The following is a 22,128-nucleotide window of genomic DNA, read 5'->3' as shown; positions in this document are numbered from 1 at the left end:
TTTTTTTTTTTGAGGGGAAGTTGGAGTTAGAATTGGCTAAATAAGTAATTCAACAGAGAAAGAAAAACTTTTTTTTTAAAAAAGATTATTTATTTATTTATTTGACAGACAGAGATCACAAGTAGGCAGAGTGGCAGGCAGAGAGAGAGGAAGGGAAGCAAGCTCTCCACTAAGCAGAGAGTCTGATGCAGGGCTCGATCCTAGGACCCTGGGATCACGACCAGAGACGAAGGCAGAGGCTTCAACCCACTGAGCCACCCAGGTGCCCCAAGAAAAACTCTTCAACACATGTTGTTGGAATAGCTGGATATATGTAAAAACAATTAACTTCAGCGTCCATCTTGTACCATATACAACAATTAATTTGAGATGGATCAGAGACCTAAAACGTCAAACCAAAATGAAAGCTTGTAGAACAAACACAGAAGAACCTCTTCATGACCTTGTGGTAGGCAAATAAATGTGAGGCTCCAGAAAGTATTAACATAAAAAGAAAACACTAAAAAAATAAATTTCATTAAAAATAAAAATTTTCTGCCCACCAAAAGACACTGTTAAGAAAATGAAAAGGCAAGCCACAGATTGGGGGAAAATACTTGTAATGCATAAATCTGACAAATATATAAATAACTCTTAAAACTCAATGATAAAAAACCAACAGCCTCGTTAAAAATAGGCAAAATTTGAGCAGGCACTTTTTAAAAGAAGATATACCAATAAGCACAAGAAAAGAGGATCAACGTCATTAATCATCAAGAAATTAAGATTAAAAAACACAACGACATCTCATTTCTTCCCCTCTGGAACAGCTAAAATTAAAAGACCAACGATACCAAGTGGCAGAGAGAATATGGAACAAATGGAATCTGGTATATTACCAGTGGGGGTGTAAGCTCATCTAAAGACTTCAGAAAAAATTTGTCAGTTTCTTATGAAGTTAATCATACACATACTCCCCTTCCCAGTTATTTACTCACAGAATTGAAACTGTATGTCTATAAAAAGGCGCACATAAGAACGTTTTTAGCAGCTCATTTCATAAAGTCCCCCAAATGGAAACAACTAAATATATATACGCAGATGAGTGCATTAATAAATTATGGTATATTCCTACAATGGAAATCCCTCAGCAGCAAAAAAGGAATACCGTAACAGATAAATCTAGAATAATCATGTTGACTACAAAAGACACAAAAGCGTACAATCTGTATTATTCCATTTGTAATAAGTATCTAGAAAAGGAAAATCTATGACATGTGACAAGGTCTGTCCTGGAGATGGGGAGACTAACTGGAAAGGGGAGAAGGTAAGTTTGTCAAAACTCCAGCAAAAGATATACTGAAATCTGTCTACTTTATCGTATGTGAATACACTGCAATAAATATCTTTAAAAGCTAGATATGCAAAGCCCCCGCCTTCAAAAAACTCACAATTTGATTAATGAAATGAAACAATATAAAGATGTGAAAAAGAATAATACGAAAGAGATTTCAAAGCAGCACCCCTGGTCCTTGACTTTCAATGGTTCCACTTAATTTGTTGACTTCACGATGACGCAAAAGCGACACACATTCAGCAGAAACATACTTCCGAATTTTTAATTCTGATCTTTTCCCAGGCTAGTGAACATGGCAGGCCTCAGCTCGCTGCCGCTGCCCAGTCCGCCACGCCATCGCGAAGGTGAACAGCTGATACGCTTACAACCGTTCTGTCTTCGTACAACCATGTACACTGTTCAGTAAATGATGTGAGCTACTCAACACTGTATTATGCAATAAGCTCTTTATGTTCGATGATTTTGCCCAACTGTGGCTAAAGTTAAGTGTCTCGTGCGCATTCAGCTAGTGCTACGCTAAGCTATGATGTTGGGTAGGTCAGGTGTAATAAATGCATTTTCAGCTTATAAATTATATTTTCAATTTACAGTGGGTTTATAGGTACATAACCCTTTTGAAAGCTAAGGAAGATCTGTATGTGACCAACAGTCAACTGAGACTAGGAAGACGGAAAGAAGCTGCCTGCACGTTAGCATGGATGGAGGAAACCCTAAGGAAGAATGCCAAGATCTGAAGGGGCAGAAAGAGGGAGGGAAGAGGGAGTGAGCAAAGGCACTATGGGACAAAGCAGAAGCTAAACACAAGAGTCTTTCATATTTCCATTCACTGACCCTTCATATTAATCCCATCCAAAGGGAGGAGTACAGTCTTGTTTTATGGGATCAAGTTCAGAAAGGTTAAGAGCCCTGCCCAAGTCCACAGAGCTTATCTGATTAGAACTTGTGATAGCAGCTGGGCATGGACATCCGTGACCCCAAAGCCTGCGCTCACCCAGCAGAGGGCATTTCACTTGTGTGAACAGAATTCGCTAGACAGCCATGGGCAAGAAGCACATGTCCTAGGAAAAAGCTCGGGTCAGCGCCAGAAAGTGTCCTTCCTGAGTTCACATGTTTAGAATTTTGCTTTAGAGGAGGGAACAAACAGCTGACTCCACTCGAAGGGCTCTATGCTGTTCATAAACCGTGAGAGTGTTTATGATATGGGCAGAGCTCTCCCAGTGAATTATAGCCTTTTACGCACTGTGCACATAGAATATTTTCACAGGACAAAGAAACAGGGCGTGTAAGGAATGCTGCAGTTGACCTTTCTCTCTTTCTGTCCTTTCTCTCCAATCCTCCCCACCAATGTCAAGCCTGTCCTGCAGGACAGTTCCCGGATTGTGTTTACCCATTACCTGGCTTTCTGACACAGCCCAGGGAAGTTACTCGGTTCAGTTTAAGAAGAGAGCTTTTAAACTACTTCTTCTTCCTAGTATGAGCGGCTGGCTTTTTCTTTTATTACATTTAAAACGAATCCATCTTCCCTACAGTAAAAGCAGACTTTTTTAAACCTTTCTTCAGATGTTTTCTTTAGACTGGTGTAACATAAAGCAAATGTCTCCTGAAACTCTGAACCAATCTGTTAAGATAAACAGGCTTCACTTATGATAGTCCTACACTGAAATCACAGGCTTGTGGTCTGCAACTCCTTGAAGACTCAATTCATACATGCTACAATGTCTAGTTAAGACACACACACACACACACACACACACACACACAAACACACACACACACACAGTTTTGCTATGGAAACCACAAGGACATGTCTGGTTCAGACTCCATAGCACATACCACAAATAACAGCCCATCTTCTAAGGGCAGATCTTGTATATACACAGGGAAAGCCCAGAAAATTAAACAACTGCAATACCTCAAACATAAAACTTATTTTTTAATCCCCCTTTTTTTTCAAGTCTGTTTCAAGATATCTAAGTCTTAATCATTGTTATTAGGTATGTTTGCATATGTCTGTTGTTTTCCTTAAATAGAATTTCAGACTCAGACCTCATGGATACAAAGGGGAAATGCAGGCAGAAAGGGCACACTGACGTCTCAGATAACACTTCTGGATTCTACATATGGACGCAGGAAGGCCTGTGTTCCTGCGGAAAGCGAACAGAGCTCCAGTTCTGATTATGTGAAGGTTTTGTACCTACAGGGTGTACAGGAGATGCCAGGGGGCCCCCTGGGAGGGAAAGAAATCTCAGAGAGGGGGAGACAAGAGCAAAAAGTCCTGCTAATCGAGAGCATTCTAGGTCTGGCAGGCCAGGTTTTGTTAGTACTTAACACTGTCAGAAGTCTGGTATGATAAAGGCTTTGATCTCTCCTGCTGGGCTATAAATTCCAGGAAGACATGGACAACCTCCAGTGTGTTTATCACGGTTTCCCCAGCCTGGAGCCCATGGCCTGGACCACGGTAGATGCTGAATCAACAGTGAGTGACTGAATGAAGAGGATGTTTAATAAATATCCTTCACACCTCTGATTCTGTGGATCTCATCATCCTTCAGGGATGGAATCACAGCGGTGACTGGAGGGCTGTTCAGAGCGATAAAGTAATAACCACCGGCCACTCTAACCATGACTTATTTTTGGAAACTATGATTTTGGTCCACTGTGGCTTCAATCTGGGAGGCCACAGTTCATGAAGACTGGTGTTCCAGATACTAAACATAAAACACCATAGAACATCAACATACTTGTACATTTACCTATGCCATAGGACTTGTGAACACTTTCCACAGATAGGTTCATGGGCAGTACTTAAATCTCTACACTCCAAACTCTAGCTGACTTCAACCTCTATCAGATTCTCAGCCTATGTCCATACAGATTCTACCAGTTCCAAGCTATTTGCGTAGCCATTTATTCAGACGAGTAATAATTCTGGGTAACGGCGGCAGAGATGCAATGAGGTATATAATGTTTTTTCCTTCAAAGACATTACAGTCCCACATGAAAAACTCGGTACTAGACCCATACACTGACCACTAAGCCTAAATTCTATTTGCTTACTGTCAGCTGAAATTTTCCATATTTTAAAAAAACAAATATGAAAGTAGCTTCCAACACGTTCATCATCAACATCATTTATCCACAACTCTAATTCTTCTAGTACTTCTTCTCTAATCTAAATAGACCCGGTAGATTTCAGATAAACCTTGCAACCTCTTTAAAAAAAGAAAAACACAACAAACAACCTACCTGATGAGTCTAGATAAGGGGTTGGCAAACTTTTTCTTATTTTTGAATCAAATATTTCTGGCTCTGCAGGCCACGTGTGATCTGTTGCAATTTCTCACTCTGCCATGGTAGCATGAAAGCAGCCATACCAAAAAAGTAAAGAAATGGGCATGGCTGTGTTTCAATAAAACTTTATTTACAGAAACAGGCACAGGACAGGATTTAGCCAGTGGGCAGTAGCTTGCCAACCCCTGGTCTAGATAAGGGAAATGCTCTTATGTGTAGGAAACAGCAGTGGAGTCACTTACTTTGCTCTTTTGGCCATCTCATTTCCATCCCATCTGGGACTATATGGATAATTCTTCTGGGCCTGGGAATAAAGCTGTCCACTGTTGGTAAAGTGATAGACAGACTGGAATGTGAGTGTCGGCTGGTCTCGAGGGAAAAACAGGGGCAGGTCGACTGCAAAGACAAAAGAAAAGAAAACAAGTTCGGGCTTAAATGTACGGGTTAAACCTGGATGCTGGGTACATACTCTATCTGAACCACTGAAACCGTTTGAGGCTTAGGTAAAAGGTATGGAGAGAGGGAACAAAAAATACCCAGGTGGCTTCTCTGCCTTCAAAGAGTTTACAATCTAGGCACACACATGAAAATCACACATAAATAAATTTAACCAATATGAGGCACGAAGTGTGTCAGCTATGCCCTGTTCTCAGAAGCCGGGCACTCCCAGCCATGTGAACTCCTCCCACCGCACTTACCTTGTCCGGGATTCTGTGGAGAAGTTAGCTGATTATCTGTTTTAAGTCTCTATTAAATCATAAATGCTTCAAATGTTGGGCAATACCTTCCTCATCCAGCACTGGATGGCGGGGGAGCGGGGTGGAGGCTGTCCTTAAAGAAGGGATTTGGAACAGGGGCAAGAAAGCAGGTGATAATCTCTCTACTTTATAGGATACAGCCACGGGACCACCAGCAAAAATAAAGTTACCACTTTACTTCCAATCAAGCAGTGAATTCGGATACTCAGCACTTTGAAGCTTCTCCAGATGTGTTACCACATATAGTTCCTAAACCAGTGGGGGCTCCTTAGTGGAACGGAACAGGGACTCATCTGAGCACTGCATTAGGTCTGCTGCGAGAGTACAGCCTGGTTCCAGTGCTGGGTCCTAACACGTTATTATGTGCTCGTATCTGTTCATTTTGGGGTCCTTTCACTCAATGTTTAAGAATAAAACAACTCCTTCTTTTTAGTTTGAGGCAAACCGACATTTTAAACACAGACTGTTTCAATAGCACATTCCTCAAGGCATATCATGTAGAGTTGTGTGGATGTTATCATTTCCTGGGCAAAGGACAGGCCCATGAACTTGGGGAAATATAATAATGAGGAAAAAAATGTGTATAGCATTTCTTAGCTTTACAGAGTACTTTTACAGATTTTATCTAATTTGAGACTTGTGATTCCACGAAGCAGACATTATTTTTACCACGTGCATTTAACAGACGAGCAAACTCGAGACACCAAGGGGTTAGCTGACTTGCCTGAGCCCTACCTAGCTCAGTGGAGGCAGGGTTCAAATCTAGATCCACAGTGTAAACCCTGAGCTCCTTCTCTTGGGCCCCATTGACTCCTGCTCCTCATGATACCAGTACAACCTGCGCACAACACAGTTGCTGTGTTACCATTTCAGTTTAGCAAGCAAAAATCTCTATCGTGAAGAATGTACTAGATTCATCTTTTTGGCTACATGAAGCAGATACATGAAAATACATGCTAGCTGGCTGTGCACTGCCACCGTGCCAGTGCAGGGTGACATCGGACTTGGGCCAGGCCCTCTAAGCACCCAAAACGATTTCATGAAGGAAAAGCCAAGTTTGCAGCAAACTTGAAAAAAAAAAAAAAAAAAAAAAAAGAAACAGAAAAACTGGCCGGTGGCAGGCCCTCTTAGGTCCCTGAGTGTCTCTGACTCTGACTCAGGGCCGCAGGGGGTTTCTGCGTATGAATCAGCCCAACCCCAAGAAAGTGGCAAGACTCTGAATGTCCACTCGTAAGTCACATTTTCCACGTGCCTCAGTGCAGTTTTAGCACATGCCTCTTTGTGCCAAAGCAGAGATGCAGTAACAGGCAGGAACAATACAAAATATGAAAAACAGACGGACTTTAATTAGAAATAATCCAATTCGGAAAACACTTTTGAGTCCCTTTACATTGCAAAGCATGATTTGTAAGATCTTCAGTCATTCTGAACAAATATTGCTTTCTAAAATTAAGTTTATATCATTTCTGATTACTCATTGCATCTCCTCTGACTAATTTTAGAAAAAATGCCCATTCACATACAGTTTAATTTGACTTCAATTGTTTATATTACATGTTAAGTTCCCAAATAAGTTTCCACACTAACCCCCAGAGCAGTCATCAACAGCACTGGGGAAAAGCATTTAGCATGGAAGCTCCCCTTCAAAAATGCAGTCATTTTGAATAACAGAATTCAGTGGCAATAATTAAGCAATTTAAAGTAAGTACAGTCACATTCAGTATCAAAGTAACACAGAGAATACCGCAGTCTCCAGGACTGTCAAGCTACCAGATTCTTCCGGGCTTTGGAATAGGTTATATTTTTTTGTTCCTGTTATTTTGTTTTGTAGAAAATGAGTTGCTGGTATTTTGACATGCTGAAAACTGATTTTCCCACCCAATTCTGAACCATCCACTTTGACCCCCTAATTGCCCAATTAAGATCAGAAATCATTCAAAATGTGAATGTAGATTTATTTACTCAGGCAAGTGAATTGTTCTGATTAAAGGGAAAAAAATTGCCAGCCAGCTACATGCTGATATGTACCGTGATCCCAGAAAAACATTGATTGCATGATTCTTTCCCCATGGAGCTTTTTCTAAAAAAGTATAGTTGAAGCCAATATTAAAATCTGAACACAGGAGCTGGATGATCAGCAAAGCAGGAGTGGCCAGAGTACTTGAGAAATAAAATCCGTAATCTACATATGAGAAAATAAGATTCAAAAAATATAAATATCTTATTCAATTTAACTAAACTGTATCCGATATCAGTCAGCAGTCAGTAAGAGGATAGGTTCTTTAAAAATGTTCTGTATATGGGGCACCTGGGTGGCTCGGTGGGTTAAAGCCTCTGCCTTCAGCTCAGGTCATGATCCCGGGTTCCTGGGATCCAGCCCCAAATTGGGCTCTCTGCTCAGTGGGGAGCCTGCTTCCCCCTCCTCTGCCTGCCTCTCTGCCTACTTGTGATCTCTGTCTGTCAAATAAATAAATAAAATCTTTTTAAAAAATGTTCTGTATATGAGAGAGTTAATAACTAAAATGTTTATGAGAAATATTTCACATTTTTCTTGTAAGAATGTTTTGAATGGTACAAATTAGTCAGAATTTTTAAAAAATACAAAGCTTGTTTTCCTTAGTCCCAAATGTTTCTGCCACTTAATGTCTGCCTATAAAGCTAACTCGTGATTTTCTTTTTTTTCTCTTAAGGTTTTATTTTTAAGTAATCTCCACACCCAACGTGGGGCTCAAACCCAACTCTGAGATCAAGAACCACAGGCTTGGCAGCCCGGCGCCCCTCACTCAGGATTTTCTGTCACGAAGTGAAATAATGACTTGGAGGCCTTCAAACAGCTAACTCGCTCTGAGGGTGCTCCCGGGGTTCCAAGCTGATTGGGCTCATAGCTTCAGCCAGATTGAAACGGAACATTTTAACCATTGGATTCCTTCAAACACAGCCCACCTACCCGCTCCCAGAGGAGAATCATTCCATTTGGTTCCGTTACTCATCGCCAGTGCTGTTTTGACAACTGCTGCCTATTTCCTTCTTCCTGTATACAGAGACTGGATTTTGGTCAGCTCTCCATCCACGGAAGGGATGGTCCTCCCTTGTTCAGTATAATTTCAAGGACCACTGCCAAAGTACGACTTTCTTCAAGAACTTGTTGAAACAAGTCCCTGCCCCACATTTGTCATTTGGTGCGACCTGGGCACTTCACAGGATGCCCTCCCAGGGCCCTGCTGCCTGGCGGAGGGCAGGGATTGTGAGGCCCTCCTGGCTTGCCCCTTGCTGGACAGTCGCTGCAGGGATGAGTCCCACGGGTCGCACTCCCAGAACTCGCGGTTGCTCTGTAGGCAACTGGCAGCCACACGGCTTTGAGAAGGAGCCGAATATGGACCGACAAACTTTGCTGCTCCTCTACACCATGCTGGGATTTGGAAGGACAGATGCGGTTTTGCTTTCTCTAGTAAACAAGTTTAACTGTCCCCAAATGCTCATCCTTTCATCGTAAGACGAACCCATGAGAGCTCTATCTAAATTCATAAGACTCTCTAGAAATTTGTCACTTCTCCGAAGACCTCACGATGGAAAAATGGCCTTGAGCAGCCAAAAGGAACATCACATAGGTGACACACAGGACAGCTGTCAGGTACGTACTCAGAGCACTTGAGGCATAGTTCTCATAGTTTGGTCATCGGATCTTTCCAGAAAAAAAGTAATCTAACTATGACAAGATTAGGACAACGTACATGAACAGTAAGTCATGATAACTAGCAGTCTGGCACAGAGGAAGGAGAGAGAATAATAAATAAAAAACCAGATTTTGGAAATAAAAAATAATCCCAGTGTGGGGCCATTCAGCAGGGAATGAAAAGCACAACCATCCCCCAAGCTATTACCATACTCTAAGGGATACTCACTCCCAATCTTGGTAACCTGGCAGACACTCTTGGTTCCCTACTAACAGCCATCCATTCATTCTCCATCCTTTTCTTTTCTTTCTTTTTCTTTTGTTTAAACAGAGAGAAGGGAGGAGGTACAGAGGGAGAGAGGGAGAGAGGAAAAATCTTAAGCTGGCTCCACACCCAGTGCAGAGCTCAATGCGGGGCTTGATCTCATGACCCTGAGATCATGACTGGAGCCGAAATCTAGAATCAGACATTTAACCAACTGAGCCACCCTGGTGCCCCTCCATCCCCCTTTATTGTGGGTAGAGCCCTCCTCCCACTTCAGAGTCCCGAAGTGCTGGGGGTTTACTCTCTCAGCCTTCTCTAAGACTAAGGCATGGAAATGTGACTCAGTCCTGCCAATAAGACCCAAAGGGAAGTTGGCTAGGGGTCTTCTGAGAAATATTTTCCTTTCTGAGTAAAGACAAGTATAAGGAGAAGCCCCCATTTCATTCTTGCCTAGATCTTGTCATGTGAGATCTTGAGGCTTGGAGCTGTGCACTCACCTTGTGACCACGAGGGGAAAGTCAGACTGACATCAGTGAGTGACTGAATTCATCAGCCCTGGAATGCCCAGCTCTGGATTCCTTGTTATGTGAGACCACTGCGAGTCCTAATTACTTAAACCTCTTTTAATCAGGTTTTCTCAGAGTTGCAGCCAAAAGCATCTGAAGAAATGTTATTTCTTGCAGCTTCTGTTCAAGAGGGCAGGATAATTGAATAACCAATTTCAGAAGTATTTCCACCAAGCATGGTTGAAAATATTCAAGGCACATAAATAGGAAAGTCTGAGTTGTCAGGAAAATGCAGTTCTGTGGGACAGTTCAATACTTGAAAATGCCAAACAAATGAGGGGTTAACCATAATTGCTTCCCTGGGAGTCACATCATCGGATATTTTCATCCTTATTCACAAGTCAGCCGTTATTCCATTTCTCCAAACCTTCCAAATGCTATATTGATGTGTTCTTGGGTCAGTAGGAGAGATGCTCATGCCTTCACTTTATGGTGGTTATGGCGGTGTTTCCATTTCCAGTCCTCTGTAGGCTCTCCAGTTCCTCGAAGCCTCGTTAGCAGAGTTTTAACCCCATGTTGACTTGCTGTAAAGGTCCCTCCGACGATGACTTCATCTGAGGTCAACTCTCCCTGAGAACAGTTTGCTCACATCTCATTCCCAGGCTACCCCCGCAGTGGGCACACACACACCCAGAGAAGTCTGCCATTTATTAACCGACCATCCCTTACCGACACCGTCTTACTAACTGCACGATAAACCTTTGAGACACCGGGATTCTAACCACTAGAAAGGGAAACGCCACACATCCAAAGCACACTCTTACAAGAAATATGAAAGGAAAGGTTTCCAGTTAAGAAGTATCCCTACCCAAGGCATCGAAAATTGAATGATGTCTCCTTTAACCATCCCTGTCTCACATTTAAGTGACAGGGGAGATTAAATATTAACCAGATTTTGTCGAACTGGCTTCATAGTTTCATTAAATTTTGTGAGATTTATTCATACAGGCAGGTTACCTGTGGGGTTTTAATATGACCAAACTAAGCCTGATCCTTGAATTCTGCTGTAAATTCTCAACATCCTAATACAGGAGGAGACAGTGTGGTATGGTGGAAAAAAGCACAGCCTTTGGAGTCAGACAAAAATGGGTTTAATTCCTAGCCCCACCATTTATTAGTGGTGAGGCCATAGGTAAAATATTTCATCTCTCTGAATCCTGATGTTCTCATCTACAAAATGAGGAGAATTCTTTTCTCGGCAGTGCTGACAAGACTGGACAAAAGCAGAGCAGGTCATAAATACATATGCATTCCCTCCCCTTCCCCGCTTCCTTCTTTGTTTGGTTTTCAATCTGGCTTCCTCCTCTGTTTCCTGTATGTGAAATTTCTAACTAGAGCATAAACACTCACGTCACGTAAGTTTTAGCTATTTTGATGGCACTTTCTAAACTTTGGGCAGACCTCCCCATCTCAGCATATAGAGTACGCTGGAAATAGCTTAGCCTTTTCTGGACGACAGAAAGCACATGGAAGAAATCATTTATACATGATGGCCTCGAGTGTTAAGGAAGACTTAGCCTGCTCTTTCCCAATGCCTCCTACCTAAGGGCCAGACTTCCTAAGCTGTGCACAGGGAAGAGGTCACGTGCCCTCAGAGCAGTGCAGGGAGGTCCCCAGGGCTTAGTAGGAGCGGCTTGCTGTCTGTCCCCTGATGCCAAACGTTCTCTGCTTCACGTGTTTCCTTTTCCCAGCCAGCACCTTTGTGCTTTGCCACTTCTCATCAAGGCCAACTCTCAATGGCATCTCTCTGTTTTCCTCTTCTGTTCCCTTTGTCTCCCTCTTCTGTTCTCTTTGTCTCCTTCATTCCACAGGTGTCTCAGCTTCTGAAGAGTCGGGCGCCACCGATGGTCCTTCCCGAGACCAGAAGGCGGTGCCGAGCAGGTGCTGCACGGATGGCGGCTGAGGGGCTGTGAGCTCTGGGGTGCCTTCCTCCAGCCCTGCTCACGATGGTCTCTTCCTCCTCCTCTTCTTCTTTCTGTTTTTTCCTTCCAGGTTTACGGTTGTCCCAGATAGCTGGAGTTACGGGAAATCTGGTCCCTGCTTATATTTTGTTTAGCATCTGCTTTTGAGGTACTTTATAGATATAAATGAATCATCCCAACACCCAATGAGACATTCACATAAAACTGTAAGAAGAACCTCAAGATAAAAGGGATGCCATAGCGCCGGCCAGTGAAGCGTGAGGCTCTCTCACTCTGCCCACAGAGACGAGCCCAGACTGAATACAGTAGGCTTCTCCTCCCACGAGATCACAGGTTCTCGGCTGAAGTAAGCATTGGCGTCACCACGGAATCGACAGTGCAGCTGCCTGGGCCTACCTCAGACCCCTGATTTTTGAGAAGGCACATTCAGTGATGCTGCTGTTTCCCCCTGGGTCGGAATCACTCAGACTGTGAGCTCCCAAGGGTGAGGGTCAGAGATTAGTTAGTTTAGTACTTCTAGTCTTTGGAAGAGTACATGGCACAGGAGAGACTCTTCATAAGCGCTTACTGCACTGCAGGAGCATGTGAGGGAACTGCAAATTAAAACCTCGAGGCCGCCCCATTTCATACCCACTGGATTGATGACAATTTTAAAACCCAGCAACGCTCAAGGGTTGTCAGGGCAGTAGGAATTCTCATTCATGGATGAGAATGGAAATTTCTATAACCTCTCGTGCAACAGAAGGGAAGATGTGCATACTTCGTAACTCAGCGACTCCACTCCTAAACTACTATCCCCTGTACATTAAGAGGACACATGGGAGAAAGTTCACTATCGTACTATTTGTGGTAACAAAAACTGGAAACGTGTCAAGTGTCCGGCTACAGGAGCCTGGATAACTACCCTGTGGTATATTCTTCAGTGGCATATCTTACAGTATATCTATTTAATTCAGAAAAGCGTTTCCTCAGGCCTAGCTCCTTGTTCAATCTCTCAACTGGCTCTTGCTTCTGTGACACAGTCCAGGTCCCACCTTCTTCCAGGAAGCCTTCCTTGCCTGCTCTGTCACTCAGTGATTTCTCCATCCTCCACGGCCACATAATCCAGTCACGGCTGGACTGCTAACAACTCAGTGCACTTGATATTTTATATCCTCCACATGTGTAACCCTGGGCCGGACATATGGTAGTTGCCTGATACATAACCAGGGATTGGCATAGATCATAAAAGTGAGGAAATGTTGATTGCACTAGACATGTAAAAAAGGAAACATGTTTTTATGAGATGCAGAAGAAATCAAGCAACAGAGAACACCATAAATAGCATTTAATACTGTTTTAACTTCTATCTTTAAAAGAACTTAGTCATCAAAAAAAAATAACTTAGTTACAATAAATAAACTCCTGGCCTGGAAGGATTAAAAAAGAAATCTGGCTAAATTTGGGAAGAATCTGATGAAAAGAATCCTTAAATAAGTGAAAATATATTCAAACGCCAAGGCGTTGGCACTTAAAAACTAGGCAGTCTTTTAAAGTGCCCTAAGCTTTTAATTAAAAAAAAAAAATTCATGGACAATGTACCAAATGTAGATGATTAGAAGGAAAAGGACACATTTAAAATAGTTAAAGTAGAGGGATTGATACTGGTCAGTTTAAAATTCCAGCCTTGAAAAACTGGAACATCCTGCCAGGTACAAGTCTACAAACAAGGGGACTACTCCAGAGCAAAGGATGACTAACATGGCCTTATGAAGAAAAAAAAAAAAAGTCTGAAACGACTGTTGTTTTATTAAGGGATCTAGTTATGAGCTTAATAGCAGCTAGAGAAAACAGCAGCAAGGGTCCAATGTGACAAGCATTCCTGGAGCATTGACTAGGAGCTGGCTCTAGGGAGGCCACATGACCAAAGCTGGGTCCCCCTCTGGACAGTGCCAACACGCACTTGACTCTCACTGTCCTCAGGAAGGGACACAGCAGTGCGGCTTATAGTTGAGGAAGTAACCACCATAAGGTCTGGGGTGTCTAAAGCCTTCCAAAAGCCTTGGGGCGCCTGGGTGGCTTAGTTGGTTAAGCATCCAACTCTGGAAACCCGGCTCGGGTCCCGAGGTTAGTGTTGTGAGACTGAGCCCCGCGGTCGGTGGGCTCTGCACTAGGAGTGGAGCCTGCTTAAGATTCTCTCTCTCCCTCTCCCTTTCTAAAAAATGAAAACAAAACAAAACAGAACAGCTTCCAGAAGCCTTATTCGATGGGCAGGACCTTGAAAGACAAGTGGGGTTTTGACAGGTAGGTGCAGCAGGAGGATTCTGACTGGGAGGGGAGGGAGGTGGGGATTCCAGGCAGAGGGAACCGTATTGGTCAGCCACAGGGGAGAAGAGTATGTCAAACTGTGCAGAAATGTGATCACAAAGCAAAGAAATATGGACACTTTTCTATGAGCAGTGTTAGCCTGGAACATTCCTAGAGGAAATATCCCCTCCCACTCACTGCAGAGGGTCACAAGTTTTCCTATGACGTAAATAACCCCAGCATAGTATGAATCTTCCAGAATGGACAGTAGAATGCACAAATCAAGAATCACTTCTATTAGTTCAAAATGGGGCTATCCTATGACCCAGGAATTGCACTACTGGGTATTTACCCTAAAGATACAAATGTAGTGATCTGAAGGGGCACATGCACCCGAATGTTTATAGCAGCAATGTCCACAATAGCCAAACTATGGAAAGAACCTAGACGCCCATCAACAGATGAATGTATCAAGAAGATGAGGTATATATACACAATGGAATACTATGCAATCACCAAAAGAAATGAAATCTTGCCATTTGCAACAACATGGATGGAACTAGAGGGTATTATGCTGAGCACAATAAGTCAGTCAGAGAAAGACAATTATCACATGATCTCCCTGATATGAGGAATTTGATAGGCAGGGCAGGGGGTCATGGGGGGAAGGGAAAGAAAAAAATGAAACAAGATGGGACCAGGGAGGGAGACGAACTGTAATAGACTCTTAATCTCATGAAACAAACTGAGGGCTGCTGGGGGGTGGGGGGTGGGGAGGGATAGGGTGGCTGGGTTAAGGACATTGGGGAGGGTATGGGCTACAGTGAGTGCTGTGACGTGTGTAAGCCTGATGACTCACAGACCTGTACCCCTGAAGCAAATAATACATTATACGTTAATAAAAAATCACTTTTATTTATTATTAGAGGACAGCAGCTGTGCACTCCTCAGTCTGGGGATTGATTCCTCTTCATAAAACATCTTTTAAGACTTGAGCGTCCCTCATAGTCACGGGAGGCTCTAAGGAAGAAGCCTGCTGATAATGGGCTGTTGGCCATTTACGGGAGTCTTCCATTTTCTCTCAAACAACTCTGACTTCCTCTGTGGACAATCCATAGCAGGGCCAGAGATTTGGGACTGGATTTAAGATTAGAATGGGACATAGTTAAAGTCAAGTGTCTGGCAGTGCTTGGAAACCATGCCCCTCAAGCGTGAGTCTGTGCTTCCTCATAAGACGGGGTCACCATGATCCTGGGTCACCATGCCATTCTGCTCCACAGAAACCTCCACTAGCCTATTTTTCATTTGCATTGCACTTTCCCAGCATTCTCCATTCCAGATTCATACTGTGCTGGGATGTTAAAATCATCGGAAAATCTCAGACCCACTAGATTAGGTGGTATTGGGTATCTTCCCTAGAAATGTTCCCAGAGAAGCCACTGCATTCTTTGTGGCTTTAGGTTCAGTTCCATCTGGTGAGATGGGCAGGAAATAGCTTATCTAGGTGAACTTGAATGTTCAGGTGAAGAAAGCACGTGCTCTGTACGTGGCGAACTAGGCTCCACTTAACGGGTGAACAACTTTGGCATATTAACTGGTTCCCCTGAGCCTCTCTCCTCATCCACCAAACAAGAAAATATCTAACCTCCGGGTTGGAAATAAAACATGTGGCACAGTATCTGGAGCCTAAAAGAAATCAAGAATAGGATGGCATACTGGGAAGAATATGATCTTCGGAATTTGACCGATCTGGCCTGATCCCTACTCTCCAGTTACCACGTGGGGGACCACAGGCAATTTACTAAACTCCCTGAGTCTAGGTTTTCTAATCTTTAAAATGGGATAATACTTACCTTGCAAGACTGTTGAGTGCTTTACACGATATAATGAGTATATATAGACTCCTTGGCACATAGCAGATATCCATAAATGAGACCTATGATTACTCATTTTCTCTTAGAAGCAATTAAAACAAACAAACAAACAAACCTGAGTCTATATAATCTTTTTCCAACCTGACTTTCAGCCAAGAAAATACAACCCATAGATTAAAAGTAGCCAAATTCCTTCAATTAAGCTTCCAACTTCGTTCTGCCCATATTTCTATTTGAGGCAAATTCAGGAGTCCTTTGGAACCCTTCACTTGGAATTCTACGATCTTCTTCAAATAAAAAAAGTCTGGAGCATCTAAGGTCAAACGGAGTTTTGCAGCAAAGTTGACCCCGGAGCAGAGAACAGCCGAAGACAGAGGAAGCCTGGTGAGAACATGGCCAGACGGTTCCCTTTCATGCTTGGATACTGAGCTGTTCTTTCTGTTCACACAGAGCCTTCATGTAAGCTAAAGGCTTTTTCTTTATTTGCTATTTATTCGTAAGTGGTTTTGCTCTTTGGGGGGGGGGGGAAGACCAGAAATACAACCAGTCTTCCTGTATTTAAAGATTACTATTTGTGAATTTCCATGTTTTTGTTTGGTGGCTACCATTTGGGACCGAGCTCCTTGGTCATTATTTCTTCTGTGAGAACGGGTGAGGGGTGCAGTAGGGAATGGGAATGAATTCCTGCTCTTCCTTGATAGCAATTCTCATCAGAAATGTCCTTTGAGAGGAAAGTATGATCGCTGTGGGAAACGATGTTTTTAAATGGCCCTATTCTCCTATCTCACGAACTCAGAAAAGTAAAACTGTGTAAGCCGAGGTGATCCTGTGGATGCAAGCCCTCGAGCTGACCGAGCAGCTTGGCCTGTACTTTCACATGTGGAGGAGGAGCAGCATTTTCAAGCAAAGGCTGGACCCGAGTGACCTGAGAAAAGCACTTTCACATTCAATAACTGAGGCTCTATTCTTGGAAGCTCCTCAACTTTTCTCTTTTTTACTGATCTTGATAGACATCCTTCTAAAGTAGACTTCACATTTACTTCTCTCACATCCCTTTCTAAATGGCTCCAAGTGAAAATTGTAAATATTGACTCTCAGAGTGGGCCACACGGTCACGATACCAGGCAGGAGCAAACCAGCCTTTATACGAATTGTCTGACGCCTGCTGTCTGTAGTCTCTTGGTTCCCTTCACTCCCCCCGTCCAGCTGGGGCTACTGGGTCTGTACACCTGCATGTTATGGACCATCTACGGGCACTTAAGCTGCTGGAAGCATGGGAACTAGCGCGCCCGCCTATTAGAAGGGAGGAGAGCCAGGCCTGGAAGTTTCTTTGCGAGTAAAATACACAGACTTTGTGACCCCTCTTTAGCCAACTCCCTTCCTCTCAGCTGTGTTTTGACAGGTGTGCTCACAGGGTAGAGCTAAGCTGCAGAGAGGTGAGATACTTACTTTAAAATCTCCATGTCTTGTCAAACAGAGGCCACACTCGTTAAACTACAGTAGAGAAAGGGGCTGTGGAAATCGTCTGTGTGTTTGGTAACTGAGGTGCAGTACGGAAGGGTGAGCCGTCTGAGTGGACTCCAGGGGCCCTGACCCCACGTCCAGTGAACTACTCTGGCCACTTGTATCCTGATGCATCTCCTGGCAGGAGCCGAGGGGCTGCAGCTACCCAGCTGCTTTTACAGAAAGACTCTGGGGTCTTCGGTACCCCAACTCTGAAACATAGACGTAGGCAGTTCTTTAAAGTTTTTGTGGTAGTTTTTGTTTTTGTTTATGCTGAGAAACAGGAAGGAAATCAACATCTATTAGATACCTACAACATGCTGGGTACTTCCTGCCACATGACTCTCTCTTGCCTCTTGTCACTAGGGAGCAGGCCTGTCCCTGGGGCAAGCCCGAGAACTTGCTGGCAGCCTTGAAGAAGACGGGCTACTCCCAGCCCATCTGGGTCTGGAGTCTAGGTTCTTCGCACTTCAAGTGCTACCAATTATGTTAACTGCTTGTCTCTGACATTCTGGAAGGAGTTTCCCCTCAGGGGCATTTTGGCTCATCTGCCATCTCAGCCAGGGCTGCTGTGGGCAAGCAGGCTCTCTGGCCGTTGAGGAAGAAAGCAAACAAGAGAGGGCTAAGAGGGCCGGCGGCAGTCCCCACAGAACTGGAGGAGGAGGTATTTGTCTTTCAGACCCTGTAAGTTCTGCTCCAGGGTACAATGATCTCAGCCTTCTAAGACTTTTTATTTTTGATGTTTCAATTTTCTTGTTTTCTTCCTCTTGACTGGGAAAGGATTTTATGTTCGTATCTATGGGGTTTTAATGGCATTTGACACTTACTCATTTCTGTTCTTCTCCCATGGTTTCCATAACACCGTATTGATCTGCTACTTCCTTTCCTTTTAAAATGTTTACTGTCTTCTCTCCATCTGCTTAACAGCCCCTTGTTCCCAAAGCTCAACTGAAGGACTTGTTAACCCTGAAGGCTTGGCCCTCAGCTTTCCTCCTTTAGAAAGTCCCAGAAAATCCCATCCATCCGTACCCTCTGACGACTTCAAAATCTCTGTATCCTTCCCTGACTGCTCGCCTGCCCTTCGGTCTCAATGCCAGACGTCAGGTGAATGCCAGGACATAAGTTTTTATGGCTTAAATCTGTTTTCCCATATACTGTCTCATGTGTACTTTTCAAGCTAGACCTATTACTCCATTTGCAGGTCAGAACACTGACACTCAGAGACAGAATGCAGGCTGTGGAGAATTATAGTTATGTAATAGTGCTGGACCTCAGGTTCAGGTCTTCAGATTCTGAGCCCAGTGGTTCTGGTGCCATTAGAATGTTCTATTGTTGACGGGGGAAGAATCATACTGCATGTCTGAAAGAAAAGCCACTGCTTACTCCTTTCAGTCACAACCAGGCTGGGTCATATTCTGCCAATATTCTGTCACCTGACCCTCTTACATCTGTTTCCATCTCTGGACAGGCTCATCCTACAGGCACTGTCCTATTACGAGGGGACTGGTGGGGGTTGGGGGCCATGTCTACCTCCATGGTGGAGAAACAGAAGTGGATTTTTTTTTTTTTTTTTAAACAGCAACCCTATTCTACACAGCTGAACCCACTTGTCTTAAGCCTCCCATGCCCATCATTTTAGGTCCAAGGCAACTACTAATCATTCACCTGAAGTCATTCAATATGCTTCCTCTGCCTCTGGGAATTGCTTTTCTACCTGTCCTACACCCCAATGCCAGCTTAAACTGCCTTAACTGTACCCCCTGTTCTAGCCCATACAAACTAACCAAGGTCTCCTGGATAAAAGTACACTTTCTGTGTTCTAGTGGGGGCAAGTCAGATGAGGCCTATCTAGCTTCTCCTTCTAAAGAAGGTCTGGTACAGCTATCGGCTCTGGTTAAAAGACCAAGACTCAAACACAAAGGTTGAAGTTCATATACACATAACACTTAAGGAGAAGAAAAGAATCAGGAATAACAGAGAGAGGGAGGTTCCAAAGAGCTTTCATAAAAAGTACCTTAAACTGGTCACACCTCAGCAGAGAGCCTGATGTGAACTCAACCAACAATTAACCTTCTCATTCGGCCTGCCTGATGCCCTGACGATGGAACAGGCCATTCTTACTGGCCCATCTCATTCAGGACCCCTTAACAATACTCTTGTGATGGCAAACTCCTTGTTTCCAGAAGCCAAATGGTTTGCTTGATGTATATCATTAATTGGTTTCATGGAAAACCAGGTTTGATTCTTTAAATGTTCAACTTACTAAGTCATTGCTCGAACTTAGCTCGTGGAGAGTTCAGGTATCTTTTACCATTGATATGACCTATGGCATTTTAATGATTTAATGATTTTAAAATCAGTTATGAAGGCCACCTGGGTGGGTCAGTGGGTTAGGCCTCTGCCTTCAGCTCAGGTTGTGATCTCGGGGTCCTGGGATCTAGCCCCACATCAGGCTCTCTGCTCAGCAGGGAGCCTACTTCCCCTCTCTCTCTGCCTGCCTCTGTCTACTTGTGATCTTTCTCTCTGTCAAATAAATAAAATCTTTTAAAAAAATCAGTTATGACTTGGTATAAGAATAGGACTAAATGGATGATTATCAGTCAAATAAAAAGAGTTCATGAGTTTGTACATTGATTTACCAAGACTCTGAGTTGCCCTGACTGACCCCTGTGCCAAGGGAAGGGGATTTCAAGGAGGAAAGACGAACTCTGCCTAAAACATTCATTTCTGGGGAAGGTCAGCCCACCCAAGGTTCATGGTATAGTGTGAGGAGTCTGGCGCAGGAGGCTGTGTCACACGGTCTGGGGTTCAGATGGAGAGAGACTGACTACCTACTACTTAAGCTTTGTTTTCTTGTTGTCTCCTAATGCGCCAGTTTTCTTCAGCAGATAATAAAAAGTAGATCATGAGATCAAGGGCCTTGCTTTGCACATGTGTCTCCCTGCTGAACCGTCCTGAGGTTCTGGCCGGCTAAGCTGCAGGTCCAGGGACGGCTCTATCTTGTCTCCCCGCAGGCCCGTTCACCTGACCGTGGCAGAGGAAGCCCCCGGTGGCTCCAGGGGCCACGCTGGCAGGACAGTTGGGCCACCAGCTGCGTCTTTTACTCTTGTCTGTGTTTTGCTTGTGAGGGGCCAAACCCTGTGGCCAAGAAATACGACATTTAGACGGGCCGTGCTGGTCACTGGGACTGCAGGCCCGCAGTGGGGTGACAGGCCCCTGGGCCTCATCAGAGGAGTGGGTGGCTTCTGCTTCAGGCCTCAGGCTGAGGCAGGAATGCTGGACAGCTGGGCTTCTGAAATTCGCTGAGGTGAAGAGCCAGTTTTCTTTTAATCTCCCGTCTGTCACAGATCAAACTGAGTAACTGAGAAAACCATGGTGTGTTTGGATGTGGCAGCGATGTCACAGGTCTCGGAACGCTTCCCTCAGTGCCTGTCTCTTCAGTCAGGTCTGAAGCGGGTCTGCAGCCGCACTTGGAGCCTCCGGGCAGGCCTCCTGGCGCACTCCCGTGTGTGCTACCGCCCGCCCGGCAACCTGGCCGCGGGAGCCTCCCTGAGCACCTGTCCGAGCAGTGACAAGCCGTCCACCACACCTTTCCGTGTGGCTGGCCCCGGCCCTGTGCGGATCCTTCCGTACCTCTCTTCCCTTCTGCCTCTCCCGCAGCTGACCAGTCCCTCACTTTCAGGGAGGCTCACTGCTGGTCCAAAAAAAAAAAAAAAAGTCCCCCTGACTCTTCCTAATGCCCCCTGTCACCTCTTAGGACAAACAGCCAGTCTGTACCACACCCTGGTTACCTCTGCTTCTGCTCCCGGAGTCCCTTTCTCATTTCCTCTCGGATGTTCCTGCTACCTCCCATCTCCAGTGCAATCTGGCCTATTCTCGTGACCACCCTGAGGAGAAGCTCCCCGTTTTCCCAGAGTCTCACCCCCCACTGGAAGCTCCTAGCATCCAGCCACATCACCTCCGTCCGCCTCTCCGCTGTCATCCACACAGGCTCCTGCTCCCTGACTGCACCTCCGCACCGGCTCCAGGCCTCCTCTCCACGCGCATCTCTGTGACCACCCAGTGCTGCTGCATCACATACAAGGACCACCCACCCAGCACCCGCGTCCCTGCAGCCAAACCCTGAACCTTCTCCTCTACCCGTGCTCCGCTCCCAAAACAGTAACTTCCGAATTCCTTGTCTCAGACCCAATTTAAAAATTCATCGACTCAGAGGGACTTGTGCACGCTGCTGGGGTCCAGCACGGTCAGGGGCTGGTAACACGGATGAGAAAAACACCTCTTGCTTTGCGGCTTGCCTCTCGCGACCACCCCGGCACTTCCCGTCCCTCACAGAAACCCTACCCTGCCATCTTCCTCAGGACACACTCCTGCTTTTGCAACTACTTAGAGAAAATGGACACTCAGGGGCAAAGAGCTCCATTTCTGGCCTTCCCTGCTCCTCACTCTTACTGAGCGCTGTCCGCACCCTTTCCACCCGTCCTGGAAGAGGTGGGCTCCTTTTCTGCAAAGCTTATTCCTCGACTGTGTCCCGGACACCACGCTCCTGAGCCACCACCAGGAATCCACTCTTCCAACTCTCCTCTGTAACTTCCAACCTCCTCCCCTGGTTCCTTCTCATCATGCTGGAGAATCCCTTATCGGTCCAACCATC

At 44.7% G+C, this 22,128-nt stretch overlaps 1 protein-coding gene across 4 annotated transcripts in view; it reads right to left on the bottom strand.

Moving 5' to 3' along the window:
- Positions 1-22,128, bottom strand: part of BABAM2 (BRISC and BRCA1 A complex member 2) — a 404,982-nt gene that overhangs the window by 28,906 nt on the left and 353,948 nt on the right. For all 4 annotated transcript variants that reach the window (XM_082745160.1, XM_082745162.1, XM_082745163.1 and 1 more), the window contains one exon: positions 4,870-5,023. In XM_082745160.1, coding sequence (XP_082601286.1) covers positions 4,870-5,023 — 154 coding nt within the window. The remainder of the gene's footprint in view (positions 1-4,869; positions 5,024-22,128) is intronic.

Source organism: Mustela nivalis, assembly GCF_964662115.1.
Source record: "Mustela nivalis genome assembly, chromosome: 8".
In the NCBI taxonomy this organism is placed as follows: Eukaryota; Metazoa; Chordata; class Mammalia; order Carnivora; family Mustelidae; genus Mustela; species Mustela nivalis.
Note: the sequence above shows the minus strand (reverse complement) of the source record. Positions and strands in the feature narration are given on the sequence as shown.